General features: G+C 29.4%; 1 protein-coding gene across 2 annotated transcripts; it reads right to left on the bottom strand.

Annotated features, from left to right (window-relative positions):
* Window positions 1–275: 275 nt before the first annotated feature.
* Window positions 276–19589, bottom strand: LOC123306060 (diacylglycerol O-acyltransferase 1). Of its 2 annotated transcripts, none has more exons than XM_044887931.1 (9): window positions 19244–19589; window positions 6571–6699; window positions 5410–5504; window positions 5285–5337; window positions 4564–4672; window positions 4312–4488; window positions 3020–3306; window positions 1534–1806; window positions 276–1305 (listed from the first exon to the last, which is right to left on the bottom strand). In XM_044887931.1, exons 1-9 carry the CDS (start codon window positions 19375–19377, stop codon window positions 1072–1074), a joined length of 1491 nt encoding a protein of 496 aa, XP_044743866.1. In that variant the 5' UTR covers window positions 19378–19589; the 3' UTR covers window positions 276–1071. The 2 variants fall into 2 exon arrangements, with proteins under 2 accessions (XP_044743866.1, XP_044743865.1); XM_044887930.1 differs by having other exon boundaries at window positions 3020–3351; window positions 4336–4488.
* Window positions 19590–27605: the final 8016 nt, after the last annotated feature.

Genomic DNA, 27605 nt, shown 5'->3' with positions numbered 1-27605 from the left:
ATTTCGTCTAGAAGCTTAATAATAATTAAAAAACAAACAAATTTTATAAACATTACTAAAATTATTTATTTACAAATTTTCAAAAAATATGAGATATCTATACAAAATATAACACTTAAAAATACTTATATAAATGCTTGCATAATATACCCAATTAATATGGGCCATTATATAAAAATGTGCATAATGTATTCCAGACAAATTTTTATTGTAATTTATAAAAATATTATATACTTTTTTACAAATATACTTAAATTTATTAACTCTACCAGTCTTTTAAAATAATATTTTATTGCACGATGGAAAATTAGAAAATGTATCGAAGTTGAATCATAATTTATGGACAATAGAATATTATTATATACTTACTTCGAAATCTTATACTAATAGAGAAATTTACAAATTGTCATATTACGAGTTTTAGCTTACAATCAGAAAAATAGATTGGTAAAGTCTAAGTTACCCATTGTCATTTAGAATAAGCCTTCCTCTCTTTTAAATCAATTTTTTCTAAACGAAAAACAAGGAGGCTATTTTTCTCGATCGAAATTTTTATATTTGTAAACACTGTGGGCCTACAAAAACTTGTACATTTGAACAAATACATATGGGTATCGTAGATTCAGTATGTACAAATTTAATGCACACATTTGAACAAATTAAAATGTTTTTAAAAGGTCTTTAAGATACCCAGTAGTTTTAGAAATGGAAAGCAATAAGGCTGTGTGGTCTAATTGCCTCTAAGACAGGAAATGATTATAAAATATATTTTGAATAGCTTTTGCGTGATGTGTACGCAGATACTCGAAACTACTTATACAAATGTTCTCCAATGGAAAAAAAGGTAAAATGTCTTCCGACTCGAGAAACGTAAAGATTGCCCACACCTTGTCTATCTAGCATAATATTCAAGATTCGTTTATATTCAACAAAATAGAAAAAAATTCTGATTGTAACTAAACATGGCAAGGTAGAAATTATATAGCACATGAATAAAATTAAGCTATTAAAGCTTTTTAATAATGAAAATCTATATATATACGAAGTAATTATGGCCAATATTTTTATAAATTACACGTGACTGAAACTTTCCCAGAGTTCTTTACGATAATGCGTAATCACATAATCGTGATAATACATCATAATACATAAGGGTTGTCCAATTATCAAAGATGACCATACAACAAGATTACCCATACGCGGTCCAAATTTCTTTTCAACAAAACGTGAAAAAAATGATAATGGAATTTGACCCATCATTCCAGTAAATGCCCAAATTTTATATGTTTGTAATGGAATGCTAACCTGTAAATGGAAAAACATTAAAAATCAACGACAATAGCATATAAAAAACTAAAAATTATTATTAACTGCCTCAACTTATATAAAATTCTTTGCAAATAAATATCAATGTCTTTGGGGGGTATTAAATTTTAACGCAAAGATGTCAGCGCCACGAGTAAAAAAATGTAAACCATACATGTTATTGAATGAGTGTCTTTAAATAACCGAATGATTTGTATTTAAACTTACCAAATATTCGTGGAAAAATGCAGAAATAAAGAATACAGTAGTACTAGCTAGCATTCGATTATAACCACGATCAACAATTGGTATATAAACGTGACGTACTGCCCAACGATGCACAGGCATATTCCATGAACGCCAAAATGTGTCAATATTATTTGCATTCCACCAATCGCAATAAAATTTTCTATCAGCAAAATGCATTATTTCACCAACTAAATTTAAAAATGAATGGAATATAATGTAAAAGAAACATAACCAGGCTAAATGATTTGGAATCTGAAAAAAAAAATTATTGAAATTAGATAAGTGGAATACTAAAAAATTAAAAGAAAGAAAAATGGACCCGGAGATATTTTTGTCCATAAAATTTAACTGTATTTTCGGCCATTATTCTGTTACGTCGAAAAACATTTTAAAAAAATCCAAAAAACCGTTTTGAACACTCGTAAAGTCCGTAAAATATCAGACATAATAAAGACATCAATAGACCGTTTACATGGCATTTTGAGTATCGTAATTCCTGTACAAAGTGATGACCTTTTTAGTTCACAATTGATAAAAACAGCATCTGAGTGTGCAGACAAAGATGAAAATAAACTAAAGCGACCAAAAACACAATAGACGACTAGCAAGGTTATGACGTCCATATTTTGGAATGTGTTTCGTTGTATAAAGACCTTTTTTAAAAGAGTAAAACCATAAATAGCGAATAATATATAGCGTTATGCTTTCGTTTGCAGTTTCACCAAGAAAATATGCACCGTGTCATATATTTATCGCAACGATGCGATGGTAAATCGATTAATTGGCCCCCAACGACTATTAATTCTTCGCAATCCTCCAAAAAAATTCTCAGCGGTAAGAGAAATGGCTCCAAAAAAAAATATGATGGCCAAAACTAAACCGTTAAACTAATCATTCTATAAAAATACATTATCAGAGCGCACTGGAAAGATGGTTTCACTCTAGAAGCAGACTATGTAATTAAATAGGGCCTTAATATATTAATAAACCAAAAATTCCATATTCACGCTCGCCACCCATTTTCTAGGAAAAAATCAGTTTTACGAAAAATGAAAAGCATTTTTTATAAGGAGCTATTCATAAAATACATCACGTAAAATTTCGTCTTTTTTAACCGCTACCCCTCGTTAAGTTTCACCATGTTTTCTGCACTCATTGTATAAATAATGTTACAATTTCTATACCCGCCCTTAGACAAAAATTTAAATAAAATTTACAACAAACTGCGAACGACACGTTTTCTTGTATTGTATCCATTTCCCATGCCACACTTGCGTAACAATTTTGTATTTTATGAATAGAACTTGACATCTCTAAAGTATAATGGGCATAATCAATAAAGTTATAATATTTTGAATTTTTTCATTTGTATTTTTTGAAGTTTGATTTTCCTGGGATATAACTTGCAATGATTTATCGTGAAAACGCAAACATATTCAAATATTTAATTTGTAAAAGAACTTACTGAAAGTTTTAATAGTCGTTCTGTTGCTTTTGTAAATTCCATATTAGAAAAGGATTCTAATGAGTTTTTAATAGAAGGTACCATATATTGTTGCAAAACAGCAAGTATTACTTGAAAACCAAACAAAACCTCAATAATACGTTTAATTAAAAATCGTTTACGTATACGATTTGTTTTTGGGAAATTTAATTCATAACATAACGTTGGTGCTAAACAAAAATAAAAAATGTCTTTTAACGTCAAATTATCTGGATATTGAACTAATGACACTTCTGAATTTGTTTCATCTTCTGAATCGGATAATTTTTCTTTATTACCATCTACTTTACTATCTAAAATAAATAAAATACCATTTTATTTTCGTAAATCGAAATAATAAAGCATGTTTATAAAATTAGCAGAACTATACGAATTTATTATTTTTATTATGAAATTACTTAATCATACAAGTTTTGATCTTTTCTTGAAGGAAAAATATGTAACTTTCCAAAGAAAATTTCAAGATAGTATTGGAAACACTTCAATAATTTTTTTTTACAAACGCGGCAATTGTTCATTGTGGGCGTTAAATTTACCTGACGCACGCAAATATTAATTTAGAGTGCGATAAGTTAATTCAATCAACAATTATTTATTTGTCCTAGAGCGGAAGATCGAGTATAAAAAGAGAACTGATCCCAAATTCGTAAACAAACACAATTGCAATCGAGAAAAACGATTCTTTTAAAAAAATTCAAACTTTTACGACATTTCAAACAGCTGTGTTTTCGAATATAATGGTCTCATTAATCGTTTATCGTTAATAATTAGAAAACTTGTACTTTTTGAACGCAGAGGTGAACAATTTTGATCATCCCCTATCGCTTTGTATCGAGCGTTGGAAGGATGAGAAAAATTATCTTATAATTTTTTATGAACCTTGAAAGCGTACAATCAAAAAATATTTTACAAGAAATTCAATATGTGCACTTGAAAGCTTTTGCAATTCTCTGCTAAATGAGTTATTACGACGCATTCTTGCTCGACCTTTTGTCACCAAGCTACGCATTGTCAAAGGAAGTTTTACAGTTCGAGTTTCGAACGTTTTAGTAAAAGCTTTTTTGTTTTCTTTCAATTACCAAACACAGTTGAGAATGCGAAACTTTTCTCTACGGAGGATAATACATAATAACTGATGATAGCTACTTTATAGTTGAGAAATAATTGATTTGAATATTGTGGTAAACTTGAAAAATTTATATAGCTCAGATCTGTACGCGTGAGCTTTGTAGGCTAATTGTTCTGCTAATTACATCGATTAAAATAATATGACTTACGGATACTACTAACTGAAAGTGACTGTCTACGTAATCCGCCTGGACGATACTTCTTTGCTTTTTGTGCAGCACGGCACCAACTATTTACTTGTACGTATGACCATAATTTTAAAAACAGAACACTATATATCATACAGACTGTCGTGGCTCCAACTAAAAAACAATTAATAACAATATTATTATAAAATCACATTTTTTATTCTACCTGGAATAGTTGGATTTACTTACTCAAACTAAATGCATGTGCTTTTAAATTTATGACAACCACTGGCATCATAACTAAGGCACATAAATTAATAACATGAGCTACAGCACCTGGTCCACTAGGAACTAATTCCTAAAAAAATTAATTCAAAAATAAAATTATATTGCAAACATTATTCTAGGATATGGCACGTACAAAAATCCATGAGCCCTAACTTTCTGCCGCTTGGCAAATAAGCCCTCGAATCGATGTGGAGCATTTTCTCTATGTATATCTTAGAGCCGCCATTATGGAGATAAAGGAGAAGGGGGAAATAAAATGAGTAAAAATTTCTGCTCCTTGCCAAATAAATTCCCTAACGACCGCACAAATGTAACGTAAAGCTAGCAGACATATCCCCCCTACCCTTCCCGAAAAAAAGCAATTAAACCATCTAACCCTTATTTTTATCAATTTTTACTAGTTTTATTTCCTCCTTCCCCACTTTCCCGAAAATGACCGCTCTTCCATTAATGAGAGAAAATGCTCCATTTCAACTCAGGAGCTTATTTCCACGCGGCAGAAAGTTCGGGTTCATTGACAAATTTCCTATACTAACACAATTACTGTTTAGAGGACTATCTCACTAAGCGCTTTTCACATGAGTTATAAATACAATTCAATTATTCTTTGATCGAAAAACGACAAAGGAATTTTCTTCTTAAAATGCATTAGTTTTTGCAACCCTGTATTCAAAATACTTACAATAGACAATCCTTTTTCAATAACTAAACTGATAACAATTGGAACAGTAGTATCTGTGAATATAAATGAAATTTACAATGATAAATTGAATCAATCAATAAAATTAACTAATTTAATATATTTACATAATAAAAGAACTATTGATGGATGTTCTGCACCACCAGCATCTTTTCCTGTTAATACAATAAACCATTGTATAGGATCAACTCGAATACCATACCTATATGAAAAAAGAACCAATTTCGTTATACAGGATTGTTCAATACGATGTTACCACATAAATGGGAATTTTTTGGCCGAACATATTTTACCACTTAAAAGAGAAACACGTTATCCAAAAAATGTTGCCGATTAAATGAGAGAGGCGTGTATTTTAAAATTGTAATACAGTAGAATCTCGATAAGTTAAAAGTCCAAGGGAAACACAAAATATTTTAAGTTATAGAGGTTTTAAGTTATCAAGTGTCTATGTTAGGTAAAGGTTAATATAGAGGTATGTACATGTTTCTATGTACCCTAGTTAATATAGAGGTATGTACATGTTTCTATGTAGTTACTGAGGGCCTATACAGAGATTATTTATTTAAGTTATAGAGGTTGCGTATTTTAAGTTATAGAGGTTTTGGGCTCTGATGGGAAGGGAACATAGTATTTTTTGAAGTAACAGAGGTTTTTTTATTAATTACCGAGGTTTAAGTTATCGAGATTCTACTGTATAATAATTAAGGTAAGGTGTAGTACCTAGAATCAAAATTTACACTTATGTGTTTTTTAAAGCTATACATTAAAATATTATAATTGAAATTGTCTCTATTTATAGCACTGTTATTCTTAAGAATTATGTATTTTTTGTGAGAATTTAAATGTTAAACAACTATTAAAAACATGTGAACCATGTAACATAATGTGTGAACTATGGTACATCATACTGAATCATGCATGGTTCCCATGCTAATGTACATAGAATCACATCCATCGATTGTACTTGTAGGTACTCTTTTCAACATGTAATCGTTATACAGTTAGCTCTAGAACCGCGTCCTAGAATTTATGTGATTGAAGAATCCATGAATGAAACTTCTTTTTCCACTTATATTTTTATTCTATCCTTGAAAGAAAGATTTGGTGGACATATAACTACTTAGCCATTTGTTACTGCACAGCAACCCGTAATAGGTTGATTTGTTTAAGTATTGAAAGGGAAATAATAGTCACGGAGAAGAAAATCATTCTTCCTTGAGCTACCAGATTTTTTTAATTTAGAAAAATAAAAATTGTACACTTACTTGATAAAATTTTCTAAAAGTAATCGTAATGCACCTATACTAAGTAATAAGAAAGCCCAATTCACGAATCCAGTAAAATCTTCGAATTCTGATGCCCATGAGAACAGTGAATCTTGTGGTCGATGACATCTAGAACAATAAAATAAATGAGAAATTTTAATTAAGAAATAATAATAATTTTCATACTTTAAACCATAGTGACTATTGTATAAAAAATTTAGGAAACGTACGTCGGCAACATGCTTCATGTTTTCTTCTTCCCTTACGTATATTATATGACTGTTTATAAAATACTTTTTTTTTTGTCATACAGCAAAAAAATTAAACCATTGAATTAAAATGTCACATTAAAATTGATTTTTCCGGTAATTATTGTAAATACAATCAAAGAATCAATGGAAACTTTAATTTTATAGAAGTTGACCCAATTGTTAATCATAATTTATATATTTTAGATTTTAGGTCGTTAATGACTATACAGGACTTTACAAAAATTTTATTTTTAAGTATTCTATAAACAGCCCTTCTAATTAGAAGTAGGAATAGTTGGGCTTTATTACCAAATTTTTACAGTTCTTGGTTTTTTATTTTGTATTTTAGCTTTCAGCATTTTCAGATGTAAGAGCCAGATCTTACAGATTCTATAGTTTCTGCAGAAACATTTCGACTTCTAGATAGACATTCGCAATCTTGGGGATGTGCTTTAGGAGGCACCACAGTGATACCTCAGGTTTTGAGATTACTGAAGTATTATGCCTATTAATATTTTACAATTATTTACCATGTCAGAATTTTTCGCATTAAGGCATATGCATGATTATGATTTTCGCTTAAGTTTAGGTAGTATTATTCACTATAAAGGGTTATATATAGTCGTGATTTGCATTAAGTATAGAAAAATTAATAAATTTTAATACAAATTTCTGAAATAAAACACATGAAATCATATAAGTTTTTTAATTTTCTGATAAAAATGTATTATTTTCACACCGAACATCGAAATCAAAAATTTAATCATATCCTTGTGTGTTAAATTAAGTGATTAAGCACAGAAATTTCTTATGAAATATTTTGTGAATTGTAATAAAATTTAGTACATATAAAACTATTCGTTCCGTGCATGAGTTTTATTTCAGGTAGTTACCATATTAATCTCTATTTTATCAATATAATTGTATAGATGGACATACAAGTCTGTAGATTGTATACCGATTGTAAGCTATCTCCTTAGCTATATAAAATATATGAAGTAAGAAGAGTTTTTAAGGACGTTCTTATGTATAAAACGAAGAAAGAATGTAGCCACTCAATAAGAAAGTTATTCATCTGGCCCCTAAAGTCCATATCCATTATGGCTTGTTTACAATAATACAGTAATTGTATATTTATTAGTGCTACTACATAATCCACATAATAACGGATTATTAACAAATAGTCAACAGTTAAAATAGAATCCACCCTCTTTATAAAATAAGCGTATTCCAAAAGATAAATTAAAATTCTCTAGACATATTATATTCTATTAGTTATAAATTGAGGAAGGTTATTTTATAATTTGTATTATTCATTGACTATTTATTTAAATATAAAAATCATATTTCTAACATTTTAGACGAATAAAGAAGATGCATGTAGGATTAAAGATGTAGGGAAAGGTGGGACACAATGGATCACGGAGCACAATATTTGTACCTAATTCAAAGATAAATTTTTGACTGAATTCAATACATTTATTATGAAGTCGTCCTATTAATGTAATTGTATCAATAATACAACTTCTGGTATGATATTTTACATAAAAAGCCAAACAATTCGGATTAAATTACTTTAAAAAAAACATAGTACGTTTTTAAAGCACACAGTTTAATTTAAGTGGTTCGATCTTTTAATTCTGATTTAAAATAACTTATATTTAACAAAAACAAGTGAAAACAAACAACTGACTGAGTTAATTGTTGAAATACCATGCATAGACAGTATTGATTACTCTATTACATTGCACATACATAAATGATATCTCATATAATACAAACTATAAATTTACGCCGAATTTCCGTCTCACGGGTAAACAGTGATGTTTACGAAAAAATGTTTCAAACAAAAGTTGTTTATTTTTTGATAAGGAAGATTTTTTACACTTAAACTTTTGTTTTATCTAACGGTTTACAAAATGGGTCCCACGGACCCAAGACCCAATTGACCTACGTTGCTCATTTACGAACTCGATCTCACTTTTTACGTCCTGAGTACACTGTAAAAAATTCGGCTTGATATCTTTTTCCGTTTTTGAGTTATCGTGTCGGCAGACAGACGGACAGAAAACCGAAAATGGACTAATTAGGTCATTTTATAAACACCTATACCAAAATTTTGTTCACAGCATTAATATTTTTAAGCGTTACAAACTTGGGACTAAACTTAGTATACTTTGCATATTACATATATGCATGGTATATTAGAAATTCGAATCAATTAAATTGTTCTATTCGGTTCGAAGCCAAACTTTAAAGTTCAAAAAGTTGGTCTCGGTAAAAAGCTCAAATATAGTAGGTAATAGGTATACTTAAATTTAGGCATACTTAATTAATCCTCGTAATAGCTATACTTAAATTAAGGTAATAGGTACATTTATATTAAGGCCTCGTACACACAAGTATTTTTTCTATCAAGGATGACGGGTGTTTGTCCGAGTTTGTAAAAATGATACTATAAACTTTGTCACAAGTATACTACTATAATAATATTAGACGTGAATGAGTCACACAGAGTTCAAAGTCAACATAAAATGATTATTTTGAAAAATAAAAATATGAAAAAAAAAAATACATGACTTTCTTTTAGTCATTTTACAGTTATTTTTAAATAAAATATTTCTACGAATTAAGGTGTAGTAAATTTCCTTTTAATTTCATTAAAAAATATGTATAGCTATATATAAACAGTTTTATGTTAGGAAATTCCGAAATATAAACCGTCTAAAATAGTAAATACTTCCTTAAAATTTTTGGTTACAGTAACGTACCTATGTGCAATTATTCAACGTGAATTAAAATGGTTCAGTAAAAAAAAAGACCAAGTGAAAACAAACAATTGACTGAGTTAATTGTTAAAATACCATACATAGACAGTGTTGATTACTCTATGACATTACACATACATACATGTTACATATACGTGACTGATATCCCCATATAATACATACTATACTATTTACGCCTAATTTGTGCCCTCACGAGTAAACAGTGATGTTTACGAAAAAATGTTTCAAACAAAAGTTGTTTATTTTTTGATTAGGAAGATTTTTTAATTTTAAATATCTTATTCTATCTCTAACAGTTTACAAGATGGGTCCTACGGACCCATAGGTCAAGCCCCAATTGCCAATGCCCTATTACTAAAATAAACACTTTTAAAAAAAAATTCCAAAATTTTTGTGTAAATGTTTGTTTCAAAACATGTACATCCCAAAAACCAAATGCACAAAAGGGCTTCATTTCTCTTTTCGAAAAAATTGTTGAAGATATGTAAAAATTAGTTACAAAACATATCTATGTAGACGTTTTATAAATTTTTTTTTAAGATGAGTAAAATTTGATACAAATTCTTTTTGAGGGAAAGTATTAGAATCTGCCACTAAAAATATGTAGTCCTATTTATAAAAGAGAAAATTTATCAGCAAGGTAATTTTTCTTTTCCCAAAAATAAAATGGCTCGAGGATTTAACCGTTTTTTAACCCCCGAACCAAAAAAAGAGTTGTTATAAGTTTGACCTCTATGTGTATCTCTCTGTCTGTTTGTGGTATCGTAGCGCCTTAACGGATGAACCGATTTTGATTTTTTTTTTGTTTCGTTTGTAAGGTAATTTAATGGAGAATGTTTCAGGCGTGAGTTTATGGTTCCGAACACGAAAAATTTCTCGGGGGTGTCTTAAATTTTGTAAATTTCACTTAATGATATTCCACTTCGATTTTGAAAAAATTTGCTCGAAACTTTTTAAAAAATCACTATGTAGAAGCGTATCCTGTACATGGAAATGTAGTTATTTAAACAAAAAAATTTTTAATCATATAAATAATATTTTGATCAAGGCCATAAAGTTATAAATAGAGGTAAATACTCACATTAATTAATGGATAACGGCAAAACAACAGCGACGACTACTTTTTATAAATTGACTAATAAAGGCTTTGTTTTGTATGTTTATTATTCTGTGTGGATTTTATCTCGACTTAATAGGGTATAAAAAAAAATAAATATTAACGATTGTATTTTGACTGATTTTTATGGAAATAATATTTATAATGCGCTTCAGATCGACCACATATCAACAATTTAAATAAATAAATCATAATTTAAATTATACAAAACTATTTGTCTAAATATACAAAAGAACCAGCTGTTTTACTTGCAGGCTTCGTTGGACATATCATTTTCCTATTTTTACCCCATCTTTGTTTGTAAGGTCAGGTCCAACATAAAATAAACCAACTCTATAAACTATTAAATTACTTATCAAACAAAAGAAGTTAAAATCGGTTCATCCGTGTAGTCGAGGATTAAAATTAAAAAGTAAAAACATTTATTTGTATTTTCCGTTCTACTAGCAATTAGCCTAATTATATTACACGAGCAAACAGAGATGCAATAGCCGGTTTTGAATATACAAGAGAAGATACTATACTATAGGTATATAGTATAGTATAGGCTATTGAAAATTCTCATTAGGAGTTTCATAATCCCGGTACTCATTATTAGTCCTTGGCACAAAGAGGCCAGAACAGTAATTTATGGTCTAGAATCAAAAATTGTTTACCTAAAGTTTCTATTACTTCGAAATTTATTAATAAACTCGAGTATTTTGGCTTAAATACAATTTAAGTATTTTCTTTAAAAATCAGTGCTACCAATTAATATTCAGCAAAAATATTTTACTTCGTCAGTCGTTTTCACAACACGAAAACTTTTTAGAAGGATAATTATCGCAGTTATCATGTAAAAGTATTGAAAAATTTTATGTTTAAAGAAAAAACGGAGAAAACAAATGCACTCGTTAATTTGCATACTCTAAACAAACCTATCACACAAAACAAACAATTATTATTTTGCTCAAGGTTCAAGGCTTTTATATATAGACATTAGACGTTATTATATTTTATTAATAACTTTTTTTTCAACAATGGCATAAATAATAGGTATCTTTTTACATGATTATTATTATTCAAGTTCAAAAAGTAGAAGGATTAAAAAATCAGAATTTATATTTAAGGATACTGTAGAAAAATATATAGCATAAATTGTTTCATATACTGGTTGTTTAATTTACATCTTGCCATAGTAATGCGTGTTATAGGCATGTTTTCTTGCTATGGGTTGAATGTAGCTTCGATAAGCGCCAAGTTGTATACAACACACACAGCAGCAGTAGAATCGTACAACTTAAAGGGAACCGACTCTACAACACTTTCAAGAAACATGTAACGCCTATAACACCTCTTTCTTACACGCATTGCTTAACGTAGGTAGTCATACTCGTGGGAGATGCCTATGCCAAGATATAAATTAAACGCATGGTATATAGCAACGAACTTCTAGACGTTTAGATACTCAATTTTTAAATGATTCATTTAAAATTAAGTTTGATTGAACTGTAGTTCCTCAAATTCTGACACAAAATTTGAAAATAATAATAATAGAAATATTTATCAGAAGTTTGTTACAAAAAATTTTATGTAATCATTATTTACCACTGGTCTGTATATAACTGAATAGAGGATCTATATTGAGTAAAAAAATAAAATTAAGTATCTTTTTAAGTATCTTTCTATCTCTATATTGATTGTACATCCCCAGCGCATCAGAATGAGTAGCTGGGACCTAAATAAAAATCATTCAACGCATGCTTTAAGTTTTATTTTTTTAGTTCTAGCCACTCATTTGGTGGCACTAGTATATATCTATGTATCTGACTTATATATCTCAAATTCAGACTAATTTCAGTTCCAATTTCAATACATGGGATCGTCTATCTATATGTTACATATCTATGGTATTTGCAAAGAAAACGATGAAAATATTTATTATAAATTGTAGGTCTAACGCAGCGGCCATACATGGATGGATTCACGCAGTGGTTTAAAACCACTGATCTTATATAACAGAAGAGATCAGTGCTTAAAACTAAGGCAAACAAAATCGCAGTGAACACAATCCATTCATTTAATCTATTTCCATTGATGTTTGGTGTTTTCCTTCATGCCAGATCGCAGGATTATATTTACAAATGCATATTATATTTACAAAGGCATAACATAGAATTTAACATATCTACCAATAAAAGTTATAAAAAAGGGAAAACAAACAAATGGCTGATATTCCCATATAATACACACTAAAAACTGTTCGAACCTAATTTACGCCCTCACGGGTAAACAGTGATCTTTTCGAGAAAATGTTTCAAATAAAAGTTGTTTATTTTTTATAAAGAATATAATAATAAGGAATATAAATAAGATGGGTCCTACGGACCCAATATTCAATTGACTTAAGCTGCTCATTTTCGAACCTGACGTCACTTTTTACGTCCTGAGCACGCTGTAAAAATTTCAACTTGATACATTTTTTCGTTTATGAGTTATCGTGTTGTCAGACAGACAGACAGACAGACAACCGGAAATGGACTAATTAGGTGACTTTATGAACACCTATGTCAAAATTATGTTCATAGCATCATTATTTTTAAGCGTTACAAACTTGGGACTAAACTTAATATACCTTAATATATTCCATACACATGGTATAAAAATATTAGTCATAGCAAAATTGTAGAAAATAAATTCACTATAATAGGCTTTTGTCCTAAATTTGAAAAATCAGATACGTTAGTATCTGATTTACACCAAGAAAGTATTATTTAAAAAGCTATTTACCTTATATATTTTGCATTTTAAAAAGCATTTCAAATTTACTTCTAAAACAGTGTAGAGTGGCATGAAGTCTTGAATGACAACATACCGTGACATACAATCATTTTTGTATATTCAACTTTTATAAAAATTATCTTTGTGTTTTGTTATTTACATGTCATGATTAATCATTAGCAACTTTTATCCAACTAATTTGTTCTTAGTGCACAAAAGCCTATTCACTCCGGAGCAGAATCTTACGATACACGTGATTGAAACATTGAAAACCTTACAAAAGCATATTGATCATGATCATTAATTTTTCAATGAATACAAAAATTTGCTGAATCTTTAAGATATTATTCTAGCACCCAAAAATAATATCACACACGGCTGACACAGTTTGTATTTGTCGTGATGCAGTGTAGATGAATGCAGTTACGTTCTTTGTAACAATTTTTTAAGTATTTAACTAACCTTGAAATTTTTTAGCATTCTTGTTTATTTCATTAATTAATCAAGACAAAAATAAAATAATTAATAAATTTACTAAATAAATAATATATTCTTAACAAATTTTTGTTTTGAAATTTTATTTATACATGATTTTTTTTATTTTATTTAAGGTCGCTTTTTAACAACTAGGTTACTAGCGACTGCAGAGATGTATGCTATTTATTTAATCAAAAAACTTTTAATTGCAAAAATGTTAAATTTTAATGAATCAAAATAATATGTCTTTGAAAAAAACCAAATTCAAACTAAATATCTATACTTTGCACGATATCTATAATACACATACTATAGGCCTTCAAGACATCCATTACAATGTATAAAACTGTAAATGAATATTAATTATCGCATCCCATAGGGATGTGAGCATCAATATTGGATATTCAATATCGGACCCGCTTTGTTAATTTAAATAAAATAAAAACATATTAAATTTAATTTTTTTTTTTTCTAAATATTGAGAAAGAATATTATTATTTTCACCTCGAAAATAGAAATTTAAACAAATGTTTATGACACTTTACAATATTAATTTTTTCACAGATTTCTATTCACAAGGGATTTTTGCCCACAAAATTACAGTTTCTAGCCTTAGGTATATAATTACAATTTTCGATAGGCAAAGGTTACGATGTTACTGAGAGCTTTCCGCTGCGGCACATTATGATTTTATGAAAATAGATGAGAAGTTTAACAGCTTGTAAATTTTATAAAATTTGACAACCTCCCGATAAAAGACTTCAGATTGTTCATCCCCATTTCCATACTACTCCCATATCCCCTTGCGTCGGGGGTTATAGTTATGTAGGTAATGTACATGTCATGCTCTTTTATTCGATACCTTACTTGGATATATTTGATTGTTCATCCCCACTTCCCCGTCGATAAAAACCATCCTCTAAGTGGGTGGTATATCGTGTAAAAATTTTAGCTGAATCGATGCAGAACTTTTTGAGTTTTTGAAGCGTACACAAATCAAGATAACATTTATACCTACATATATAAGATTTAAGAGGATATCATACGAACTTTAAGATTCAAAACTTCATTTTCGTAGGACAGGTAGCAAGTTAATAAAAAAAAACGTCTTTTTTCAAATTTCTTAAATAAAAATATAAACTTATTCATGCGAATAATAGTATTTTCCATTGAAACGTAGCATAAGTTATAAATAATATATATTACATATAGTAAGGTCATGATTTCATTTTATGGCTAATATCTATACACGAACACCAATTAACAAATTCAAAAAAATCTATTTAAAAATCTCTAATTCTAGTATAACAAAATTATCTTGGAATTATTAAATTTGTACTAAATCGCGTGTTTTTTATAGAGTATGGACTTTTATTATCAGAATTATGATACGATTTATATATAAATTCACTTTATCTAAAAAAGAGTATTAGAGAGACTTTATAGAAAAATATTGAAATTAATTATTTCACAATTATAGTTATCCCTATATATTATAAATGTGAAAGTACGCATGTTTGTTTGTTACGCTTTCACGCAAAAATTAGCAAATGGTTTTTAATGAAACTGTACAGTAATATAGCTCATTCATCAAAATAACACATGAGCTATAAATTATAAAGATAAAGATATTTAAAAAAAAAAATAAATTTAATCTGACATTTACTGTTTTAAATTTTTACAGAAATCTTTAATTTATGGTTTGAAATGATGATCGCAGAGGAGCAGAGCTATGATCATCATTTTGTACGATAAATTAAAGATTTCTATAAAAATTTAAAATAGTAAATGTCAAACAATTCATGGCCACCTTTTCTAATATTCTCAATGAATTATGATTATTTTACAATTTAAAAACTTGAAAACTGCATATCTTTTAACTTCGTAAAAAAAATCCCTTCAAGTGTTATGGAAGGGCGATAAGTGAGATCAAGAGAGGTGGAGGCTATAAGGCGGTGGTTTTTACTTTTAAGTCCAGCGAAGCGGGCGGGTATCAAGCTAGTATTGAATAAATAGGAGCATTTATGAATTTTAATACGAATGTGATAGTATGACACCATAATCTGTCTATCTATGAGTCTTTCTTACTCGAATCAACTATTAAAGTATGTACTTACTTACCTTTTAGCATCTATTAAACGTAATTGTTATCTAAGTTAATAGAAAAAGGTGTCAGCTACACAGGCTTTAGTAAATATTTTGTAAATAACCTAAAAGCGCATACGTAAATTCGCTAATTAATCACTCAATAAGAAAAACGTGGTAAGAGAAGGCTTACACCCACTAAGCTGCTTGGCATTTCTGTACAAGCATCTCAAATTCTTCTTATAAGCCGAAATTGGAAAAAAAATAGTTATTAAAATTGCTGCATACAATGACCTATACCTATAATCCGAAAAGAGCGATGAAGATCAAAATACCGCCGACTATAAAGTAGAACGCGACCGCGAACGCGAATGTGGGAAACTCACGAGTCCTTTTTTACTCTCTCATACAAGGCCCCATGGATACAAAATGTCCCAAGTCTGAATTGAAACATTAGATGGATATAAAAAACAAATATAGGACAACTATGTCGAACTATCGACTAAATCATTTATCAGTCTTTTCCATAAATTGCGAAACAAAGGAGTTACAATTTCATGAGCAAATAAAGGAGTTTACAGCCCAATGTAGAAAGCTTTATAATTTATATATCATAACTACACATAACCTGTCAATTTATATATGTCGCATCCAACTAGCTTAATTAGACGTTCAGTTTACAGCCTAGCTTTTTTAACCTAATAATGCATGCAGTTTCACTCTGGCAATAGGCTTAACTGAGTTGGGATTGAATAGCTCTTAAACTAAAATCCGGAATGAGCTCTTTTCACTGGTGGTCTGGATTTGCGTGCGATTTATATAAAAATTTAAATAAGGTCGTTATGTCTTTCCTCTACTGATCAATTTATCTTTGCAAATTTTTTGTTGCTATCAAGGGTGGCAGGTTGAAAAAATATTGAGGAGAGGTGTGCAACAAAATTTTTTTATAAAGTGAACAGAGAGAATAGTGATTTCTAATCGTAGGAAAAAACGTGAAACCACATGTTGATGGTAAATAGGGAGTAATTTACGATTAGAGTAACAATGGTGTAAAGGTTACGGAGATGAACTATGGAGATTACAGAAAAAAATGTGGTATCATAGAATATCTCTACCAAATTTTCAAATATTTATTCCAGTTGCCGAAATTTCCGGGAAACATGACCTCTCCAATAATATTTTAGGGTGGAGAGCAAAAAGTGCCTTGCCTTTCCCTTTGTAGTTGAGGCCCCTGGCTGTTATGAAGGAGTTGTGAAGTACGTATTTTCAAAAAGTCTAATAAATAATAAAAACATCTCCGTAATTTTCCTATTAAAGCCTATGATTACTAGGAAGATAGGTCAAATATTAACAAATGGCTTGATATAAATTTGAATATTTGATATCAAATTTTGTCCATTTAGAAAGATAAAATCATTTTTTTTAATTCGTTTAATTCGTTCTGTGACATAATAAATATTAAAAATTTAAAACTGAATAATTAGTACTGTAATAAATAAAAAATATCAGTAATAAATAAACAAAAATAAGTTATATAATTTATACTTCAAATATTTTTTGTTATGCATAATTAATAAAAATTGTGCAACATTTTCTACGGAATGAATTATTATTTCAACAAACAGAGACAACCAATTTACAACAAACACTTTAAGCTAAAAACACACCGTTTTGCTTGAATGTAATCTATATGATAAAGTGACAAAGGCCAATACAGGTTCTTTATGTCCTGTACATAAAAAACAATTCTTCGAAAATTTCAATATTCAAGATGTTAGTTTTCCTGTTAGAATAAGGGAAAGATTATAGATTGTTCTCTTCGAAGAACTTCCTGTTAGAAAAAGAAAAAACTAATATTCGCCAATTTTCTCGTGCCAGAGAACACCGTGCTACCGAGAATTTTGGTATCTAAAATGTTGTCACGTTATCAAGTTTTTTAGATGTAGACCGTTTTTGAAGTTGAGGAATTTAGGTTTATTAAAGAGTAGCTAAAATAAAAACGAGAAATACGACGCTCTTAATTGTTCAAACAGTCGATACAGAAATAACAAAAATATTGCGTTATAAAAAAGATTAATTTTTAAGCTGATTTTATAATTAAAGTCAAATACACTTTAATAAAAGAGTGCTTCAATTAACAGTTATTTAAAATAAAACATTTTGTACCTCGGAATTCTTTCTTTTTCTAACTTTAAGTCAGTTTTTGTTAAAGCATTTCTGTATCTCTATATTTTTGTTTTTAAGTTTTCGAGTTGACGGACAAGACAATTAAAATAAAAGAGTATTAAACTAACAGGTGTTAACACGAAAAATGATTTGGGACTCTGCTCTTATCTTTATTGAGATTGTAAGAAAAAGGGAGTTATCGTTATGTCACTAGGGAGCCATTCTAATAACCTTGTACCGGATGCTGCACCATAAACTTTCCAGGTCAGATATCTCTTTCTAAACTTTCCATAAGTGTTTCATTTAAATTTTTATCTCAATAATTTAAACAAAAGAATTCTAGAATAAGGAGTTGTTGGAAGGTACAACAGAAGCTACCTCAGAAGGTACAATAAATTGGAGAAGAAAACAGCTCAACTAATCTATGAATTATGGCCATCTACATCTATAATCCTAAAAAAAACTTATAAGTTATGGTCCCGTATATAATTTAAAAAATCTTATTTTCAAACTTTTTAATAAGATCTTAGTATGGTTTGAAATGGGAAGATAATGAATCATTTATTAGTTTACAAAGAGCACTCGGAAGTTTACGTAAACACCCGGTATACCAATTAATTATCAATATAAAATTGAAAATATTTGATAAGCGCATAGACTATTCACTTTTATTTCAATTTTAAATAAACATGAAGAGAAATTCCAACAGTTGCTAAAAGGGTTGTCTAGTTCAAAGTCCCAACTCATTAGTAAGGCCTGAATACTGGTCTATAAAAACGTTGATAGAAATACTTGATCTAATTTGAAAACATAACAATAGACAACATTGCTTGATAAAAAAGCGCGTTATTTTAAATCTTCACCGAACACTATTTCTTATGTGTTACAGTGGAAAAATTTTTTTAATAAATAAATCATTAAACAGACAAACAAAAGTCAGGAAAGTAATTAATTTCAAATAGTCTCTTATCATAATTTCTTGTTTTAAAAAAAAAAACTAACTTATTGATAAAAGTCTAAATACGTACGGTTTATCAGGTTGTGATCTTCGTGCTTTTAATTCTTGTAATTGTATATCTTCAGCTCGTGCTACACTTTTTGCGCGTCGATGTTTCACTTTCCCATTTAATAATTTACCATTTGATTGTTTAACATCACCCATAATAATTAAATAACTTTAAAACTTTTTAAAAAAATAAATAATAATAAAAAATTAAAATATTATCTATGTCACCACTTTAACCCATGTGCTCTCATATCAGAACTAGACACTAGTTTCATTTGTCTCTGTGCTAACAAGAATGACACCATACATTGATAATAATAATAATGTCTTCTTATTATTAAATGTACTTGGGATGTAATGTTGTATGAATATTGTGTTCAACTGTTACTAAAATGGTGATTCCAGTATATTAAATATTACAAATAACAAACAAGTTGAGTACACAATTAAATAGTTGTGACTGAGTGTACAAAAGTTGATGAGTAGATTTCAGTTTATCATATTTACTTTTAAATCTCTGTGTCACAAAAAATGCACGAGTTATACCCAGCGACGGAGTATAACATAGGCTGACTAAGCTGAGCCTATGGGCCCCAACAAGATAAAAAATAATTTAGTTGCTGACAAAAATTTTTTTAAAATTACTCAGTATTAATGACGACAAATGCTACTGATGAGAGATCGTTCTCGAAATTAAAACTGTTAAAATCGTGTTTGAGTCTTCTATAGGTCAAGATCGACTTAATAGTTTATCGATTTTGGCCATGGAGAACGACTTGTTACAAAAGCTATCATTTGTTGAAAAGTTCGAATTGCTTAGTAAGCTATAGTCAAGATTTCAAGAAAATCATTCTAATCGCCATAACCAAATTATACGAGATTATAATAAAATAGATTAGCAAAAAAATATACATATTTCTTACTGACAGACATTTTTCCAAAACAACCCAGCTCGTATAGTTTTTTAAATTTTTCATTATGCAATTGATTTCAAGTGCATAATTCAATGAGTTGAGTCGATTCTGTTACTTAGGATTGCATATTCAAAGATCAAATCAATTGCCCGAGCTGAGTCAATTTGCTAACCTGGACACTAAGGTGATTTATCTTCTTTTTTTTTAATTGACCCAATGTGTTAATCCGGCGCTGGCTTATATCATTCTAAGTGTTGTAACTATTACATTATATGTGAATCACATGTAATTTTATAGTAATTACACTTAGAATGGTTTAAATTTTGCGTTTATTTCGACTTAGAGATATGCGATAAAGTCAAGTAACTCTTCCGTATAAAATGGGGAGTAAATATACTATTGTGGCAATTAAAAATATATATTAGTAGCTGTTTCCCATCCGGTACGCAGCGCAATTTCAATTTTAATTTGAAAACAAAGACTACCGCGCTATAGACTTCACTTCCCTGACTCTCACTTCTTTCCACTTTTGTTCACAACTTCAAGGGTTTTAATTTTTCTCCAGGAACCCTAATTTTTTTTAAATAAAATACGGCCCACGTTACTTGCTGATAGTTGCTTTCTATAGGCAAAAGAATTTTTAAAATCGATTCAGTAGTTTTTGAGTTTATCCATTACAAACAAACAAACAAAAACAAACAAACAAATTTTTCTCTTTATATAATTAGTGTAGATGTGAAAATTCAACAAATTTGTGTCTTTTTCGGGCAGGCTATATATTTTCGGTCCAAGGGCCATACGACAAAAGGGTCGCAGAAGGTTGCACGAAGAGTAAAACAACGTCCACGACCTTCACCACTATAAATCCCTGTATTCAGTCTCCGACTTTTTTTCCCCAAAGTTTAATTCTACATCCTCGCCTGAATTTTGTATGTTCAAATTAGGTTAAGGTCCGTAATATGAATAATATCTAATAATGCTCTCCGGATGTTGCTTATTCAAATTAGGTTAGTGTCTGTAATTTGAATAATACCTAATCGCGTATGCGAATGTATTTGTGAGTTTTTAGGAGACCACACACATACATCTACAGCTAAAGATTAAAAGAACACTACACTGTATTGCTTAAGTGTTTGCTATACTATTATTGCCAGTGTCGGAGCCTAGTGCCGGTTTAACAAAGAGGCTCCACATTCTATACGCTATTGGTATTCTACCATGTTGTTTAAAATAAAATATTCTTTTTTTGCTGTTTATTTTACCTTAAGGTTTTACTTTAAAGTTCTTTTGCTTCCCCCAGTAAAACCGATTTCTAGCGTCGCCACGCTATATGATGGTATATATATACAGTCTATATGCAGTAGTGTGTAGATGTGATCAGATCTACTGGCTATGCAGTAGTGTGTAGTGCACAGTAGATCTGATGTTATGCAGTAGTGTGTAGTGTGCAGTTATTTTCTGCATATTACTTTTACAAAATAATGTCGATGTTTGATGTTTCACATCTGCCAGGCGTAACGTGACGGCTCACATTTTTATACCATGCATATATGAAATATACATAGTATATTAAGTTTAGTCCCAAGTTTGTAACGCTTAACGATGTTCCAGCAAGGTATTTGCAGTTTCTATGTTAAAGCAATGGTACAATTTTTTTTTCGACAGAATTTAACGAAAAATTAAATTTAAGAATTTAATAATGCTTACTATTAATTCCCAAAGTTTCAGAAATTTTGACCGTTTAAAATGGGAAATAATTATGCCAACGTCCCAATTTCGATCAATTTACGTCAAAATTAATACCTCGAAAGTGAAAATTAATTTCTAAATTTTTTTTTTAGAATTGTATTGTATAAACATTTTTTTCTACTTTTTCTTCAATATATAATAATATCATAAAAAATAGTTGGAGAGACCGGACATTTTACATGCTTTAAATGGGACATGAACCTCAAAATCGCGAACTTTGTCTTTAAATATCTCGCGATCTAAACGGTCAAAAATTATGAAATTTTAGGAATTCATAAATAAAGCTATTATAAACCCGAGAAAAAAAATTCGGCCAAATCTGTCGAAAAGTGATTTCATGCTGGTACTACCTTAAAAATAATGATGCTAGGAAAAAAATTTTGTCATAGCTGTTCATAAAATCACCTAATTAGTCCATTTCCGGTTGTCCGTCCGTCCGTCCGTCTGTGGACACGATAACTCAAAAACGAAAAAAGATATCGAGCTGAAATTTTTACAGCGTACTCAGGACGTAAAAAGTGAGGTCAAGTTCGTAAATGAGCATCATAGGTCAATTGGGTCTTGGGTCCGTAGGACCCATCTTGTAAACCGTTAGAGATAGAACAAAAGTTTAAATGTAAAAAATGTTGCTTATAAAAAAATAAAAAACTTTTGATTGAAACATTTTTGCAAATTTTATAAAATTATGCAAATTTTATAGTATGCATTAATATAAGTGTATATCAGTGTGTGTGTGTGTGTGTTTATTTAAAAGTGAATATCTTTTGTTATTTACGTGACGTCAAAAAAACAAACGATTGCGCATCAACACTGTCTATACATTTTTGTATGTGTTATGTGATAAAGAAATCAACACTGACTATGCATGGTATTTCAACAATTAACTAAGTCAATTGTTTCTTTTCACTTGTTTTTTTTTTTTTATATTTCCCTAATCTATATTCTTTTCAAATTAACCGCAATTTATCGAAAGACTAATAGAGTACATTTATTTTTGAAATTTAAATAACACTGTGTTTCCCACATTTTCGAAAAACTTTTAAATAAAAAATGTTAGTTTTTTTTACGAAAATCACCTTTCTTATTTAAAATGTTATTATATCTCTAACCTTTTAGACCAAACACTAGGGAAATACTTGTACGTATCAGAGTTTACCCTATCAAAAATCTTTGTCTACGGCTATGATGAATATTATTATGTTATTAATACTTTGCAATTAATATATATTTTATTATAAGTATTTTCGATTGTATCTCTGTTGCACTTCTTAATTTATTTATATTTCTATCATGCTTTTCATATTATTAATTTAATACTACTAAATGAGTTTGTAATATTAGAAATAGCTATTGATAACAATTAACATTATATAATTAGATGTTAATAATTATGATCGACACCATCAACTTCCCAGAATTTAAAAAAAAATTTTTTTTAATGTATCTTTTCGCTGATGGTGGGGAATAACTTTCCATTACTGTCTCAAATACCGAAATATTAATTACTTAATTAAAACAAAGATCTGTAGCTTATGGGCTAAGCACGCGCTTGCTATATTCAAGGAAGACTGGAATCAATAAAAAATATTGTCAGATAATCTTCAAAACAAAATTTTTTGTTTAAGGTAGTTCCTCCGCGACAGTCCAGTCAAAAAGTTTTGGACTAATACTATCATTCAGTGCATTAACTGTGCTATGACTATTATACATATACCATATATTATTTTCACAAGACTGTAGTTCCTCACTAACAAATCTTCTATACGTATACACACACACACTATGATATATAACTTTACCATTAGTTATTATATCCTCTCCATAAAAAAATATCGCTAAAACGAGTTATTTATTTAAGTTTTTTATCGAAACTATATGGTAAATAATTTTTATTTTTTTAAATATATTTTCTAAATATAGTATTCTACATTATATTAGTTTTTCATAGAGATGGTGAACGTCATTCATTGATAAATAAATATAATATTTGTAAATTTGTGTATTTTTATACGCTTCTCCCATGTACACGTACAAATTGCGTCACTTTTAATTGCTAATATCTCATGTATGACATGGTAAATCATCTTCTAATTTTAACAGCATGTGTATTATGTATTAAATATTTTATATTCTGAGTTTTGAGAAATTCTTGAAATATCACTTTCGTGTAGGTACTACCTTAATGCAGTTTCAACAACTTTCCTAATGACCAAAATTTCCAGTTTCTTCCTTAAAAAAATAACATTCGTTTTAACACATTAAACAATCAATTCTTTTGAAGTAGTTTAAGTTAGGTTAGGTTATATTGGCTGTCCACGAAGGACACACTTGGGTTATAGAGCCCATTGTGATACCATATATGTGTTTTACCACCTTTTCCGCTGATAATTTCATTTATCAGCTCCTCAATTTTTTTCAGAGGCTGAGTGCACCTCCTTAATGCAAATACCATGCACTACACCAGCCCATCATGATCATTAATTAAATTAATTTTACTCTAGTCATACCGCGAAATAAGATAGTGAAGAAAGATATTGGAATTTCTCAGGAAAAATGCATTTGAATTAGTGAGGTATAGAAGACTTTTGAATAATTATTTTCAATTTTTTATCCGCCCGGATCTCATACACTCCCAAAAATGTTGTTGAAATATTATTAAAAAAGTTACTAATTTGCAAGGAATTTTTCCTAAACCCATAAAAAAAAGATGATCGGGGTGATCGTCTTTTGGTGACTCGATCCAATAGTAATGTTGGAGTGGGATGGTTTTTACGTATGTTTAAGTTTTGATTTTAATCCAAACCAACATGTCTAGTAATATCGTGACCGCACTTCTAATATAAATATCTTAGTACTTGTGATCATTAACCTACGATCATTTTCAACAAGACAAGCCTTTATGTAGATCAACAGTGAAAGTTGAAGCCATAATCTATACCAATAATTTTATACATATTATACAATTATATTTTGAAAGTAACATAACAAATTATATCTGTTAAGAAATAGATTTTCTTTTCTTCTGTTTAGAATATGCGTTATTACATATCCCTCAAGTATATGCTCAATGACCATCTTTATTTAGTAGATTAATCGCGGTAAATTAGGATAACGGATAGTTAACAATTATGCACATATTCATCGATTTACGACGGTTAACAAACCGTTTTTATACTTTGTTTGTTTTAAAAAATTAGAAAATAATTTTTTCTTCCACTTACGAGAAAGCCTGCAGTTAAGACTACTAGCATATGGAAACGTCCCAAATATCGACGAGGACGTCCAGCTCAAGATAAACTTTATGACGGCTTGTGTTCTATACTTGTGTGCTATCGGCAAAGCATCTATTGTTTTAAACTAACAATAACCTGTCGGACAAAGCACACTATACAACACATAAGGAGTAAACTCCAGTCGGAGCTGACACACATTTTTTTTTTCATAGAATATTTTTGCGTGATTATATCTATTTAATTTTAGTGATTCCGTCCCAAAAAAGCACCAGCAAGGATGCACCTGGTTTACGCTCAAATAGGAAAACTATCGAAATATACAGAAAATTTGTTTACATCTAAAAACAAGTCGTGGATAGGATCTGGTGCCACTCTCGAGGTTCACACGAATAACTTCCCAGCATAATAAATGTTAGAAAAACTATAAAAAATAAAAACCCGACCGACTCGATCGAATGTTATGAAATTTTTTCGGATCACACTTCGTCTCCAAATTGGTGTTAATGTCCTACCCATGAACCATAAATATATATAGAAAACTTCGATTTCAAAAATCGGGTCCATTACAATAACTTCCTTTACCGGGAAGGTAATATGTATGTATAGTATTTACACAAAATTTTCATTACTTATACAATTTTTGAAATTTTAATTAGAATGTAGTTACCATAAATAAAGACTCTGAAAAAAATTATCTACCCTGTCTATGATGGAAACCGTCTCAAAAACTTGATTGGTTTATATTAGAAAGAGTTATATTCGTCAACTTAAGCAATTTCATATTGATAGGAAATGAAAGCATATACATATCATGTTATTAGTAGCCTATCGCAGTACAAAATGCTTTGATGTGCCTAATATTAAAAGACACAGGAAACACCGTGACATACTATTTAATTATGTATTTGATATCCCTAAAATTAATGTTATCATCAATCCATCGCATCGTTTATATCACGTTCTAAAATGACCTTATACAATAATTGCCTTGTATACAACATATGTATAATAATTATATTAAAAGCATACATAAAACAAATGTAAATTAGAGATTCGAATGTTCGAGAAATGCGACAATGTAGTTATTACATTAATGCTTTTTCTATTACTATATTATATTCTAGTTTTATTTTTGCACAAAACTAGCTGTAACTGCAGTCCTCGTCGCTGCACTATGTCAACTTTATAAACAAGTTCTGCATTCTCCCTTGCACTCTTAGCAAACGCTCACCAACTTTAAACTCCATTGGCCGCCTATTCTGTTGTATAAATATCCCGATACTATATTTATATAATATCGAGATATAGAAACTTCAGAACTTAACCGAATCCTCTATAGTCGACAAACTCAACCCAACCAACTCGTGAATTCACGTTACCTATGAAAATAAATGTATAATAAAAAAATAGTTCAAAAAATATGATTGTCGTAAGAAAATTATTTACTGGTCAAATAATTTAATATTTTAATATCATTTATGCCAATTATTGAAAAATAATGAATTCTTGTAGCACTTGCACTGCTGTCTAGTAATCTTTATGCCGAGCTATAAGCGCCAGTGGCTGAATAGGGTATTATCGTTAGTCAAAAATAAATTATGAAATTTGAAAAAAAGTTAAAATTTATGTAAAAATATACTTAAATATTCCGATTGCAAGTCATAAATAATAAGTATTTATATCCATAGATAATAAGTATTTATATTTATTATAATCAGATATCTATGAATATATCTGTCAAACTTATTTGTGTTATTTCGTGTAATGATACCGATATTACGTCATCAAATTGGATGCCCGCGTTTTTGACAGTTTAAAAAAGGTTTAAAATTTAATTTAAGTTTTTGGCAAGAAAGCGCGTGTATTTTTCCGAAATAAATTTTTGGTGGCTTTTTATTAGCAAAATCAACATTTTGAAGTACTTTTTCAAAAATAGTAGAATAGCCTAAATGATTAAAAAAATTGAAATTGTTCTCAAGCTCTTTCAATTGATTGAAAACAAAAGACCAAAAATTAAGAACAAAAGACAGCCTGATTCGCAGTACAAAGTACGCAACGACTGAGGACTAGACTTCGCCCAGATAGGCGACTTTTTTTCTGCTGCCCTCTCCACTCAAGTTTCTCGTCCTTGTATATATATGTTCTTGTTTAGTGGTTTTCTATTGTCTGTTTCATGGTTATAAAGAAGGAGAACGATCGCTATAGAAAATATTGCCCCCAAAATATGGACAAAATAAATGAGGCGCTGGGATCGCTAAGTTGTCTCATTAAAAGCGGGCTGTTATGCGCTAATTTCAAATGATCTATCAACGTTTAATATAGGTGTATATAATATCATTCAAAGGAAAAAAAAGCAAATAATGAAATTATTAATAATTATTATTATTACTTACTAATGAATAAATTATAAATTATCTATTCTACTTTATAAATTTATCTATACTACTTTATAAATTTGAATGGTACTAACTTCATCTACTTGTACTCA

Source organism: Chrysoperla carnea, chromosome 1 (assembly GCF_905475395.1).
Source record: "Chrysoperla carnea chromosome 1, inChrCarn1.1, whole genome shotgun sequence".
NCBI lineage: Eukaryota > Metazoa > Arthropoda > Insecta > Neuroptera > Chrysopidae > Chrysoperla > Chrysoperla carnea.
Note: the sequence above shows the minus strand (reverse complement) of the source record. Positions and strands in the feature narration are given on the sequence as shown.

Bases quoted from the DNA above. Each gene is read 5' to 3' on its own strand.
- LOC123306060 (XM_044887930.1), bottom strand. From the start codon at position 19,377: ATGGGTGATGTTAAACAATCAAATGGTAAATTATTAAATGGGAAAGTG. The intron at 5,505-6,570 runs GTAAGTGTACAA...TTTTTCATATAG, and splicing joins CTTTTAGAAAATTTTATCAA to GTATGGTATTCGAGTTGATC. The intron at 1,306-1,533 runs GTAAGTTTAAAT...TTCCATTTACAG, and splicing joins CATTTTTCCACGAATATTTG to GTTAGCATTCCATTACAAAC.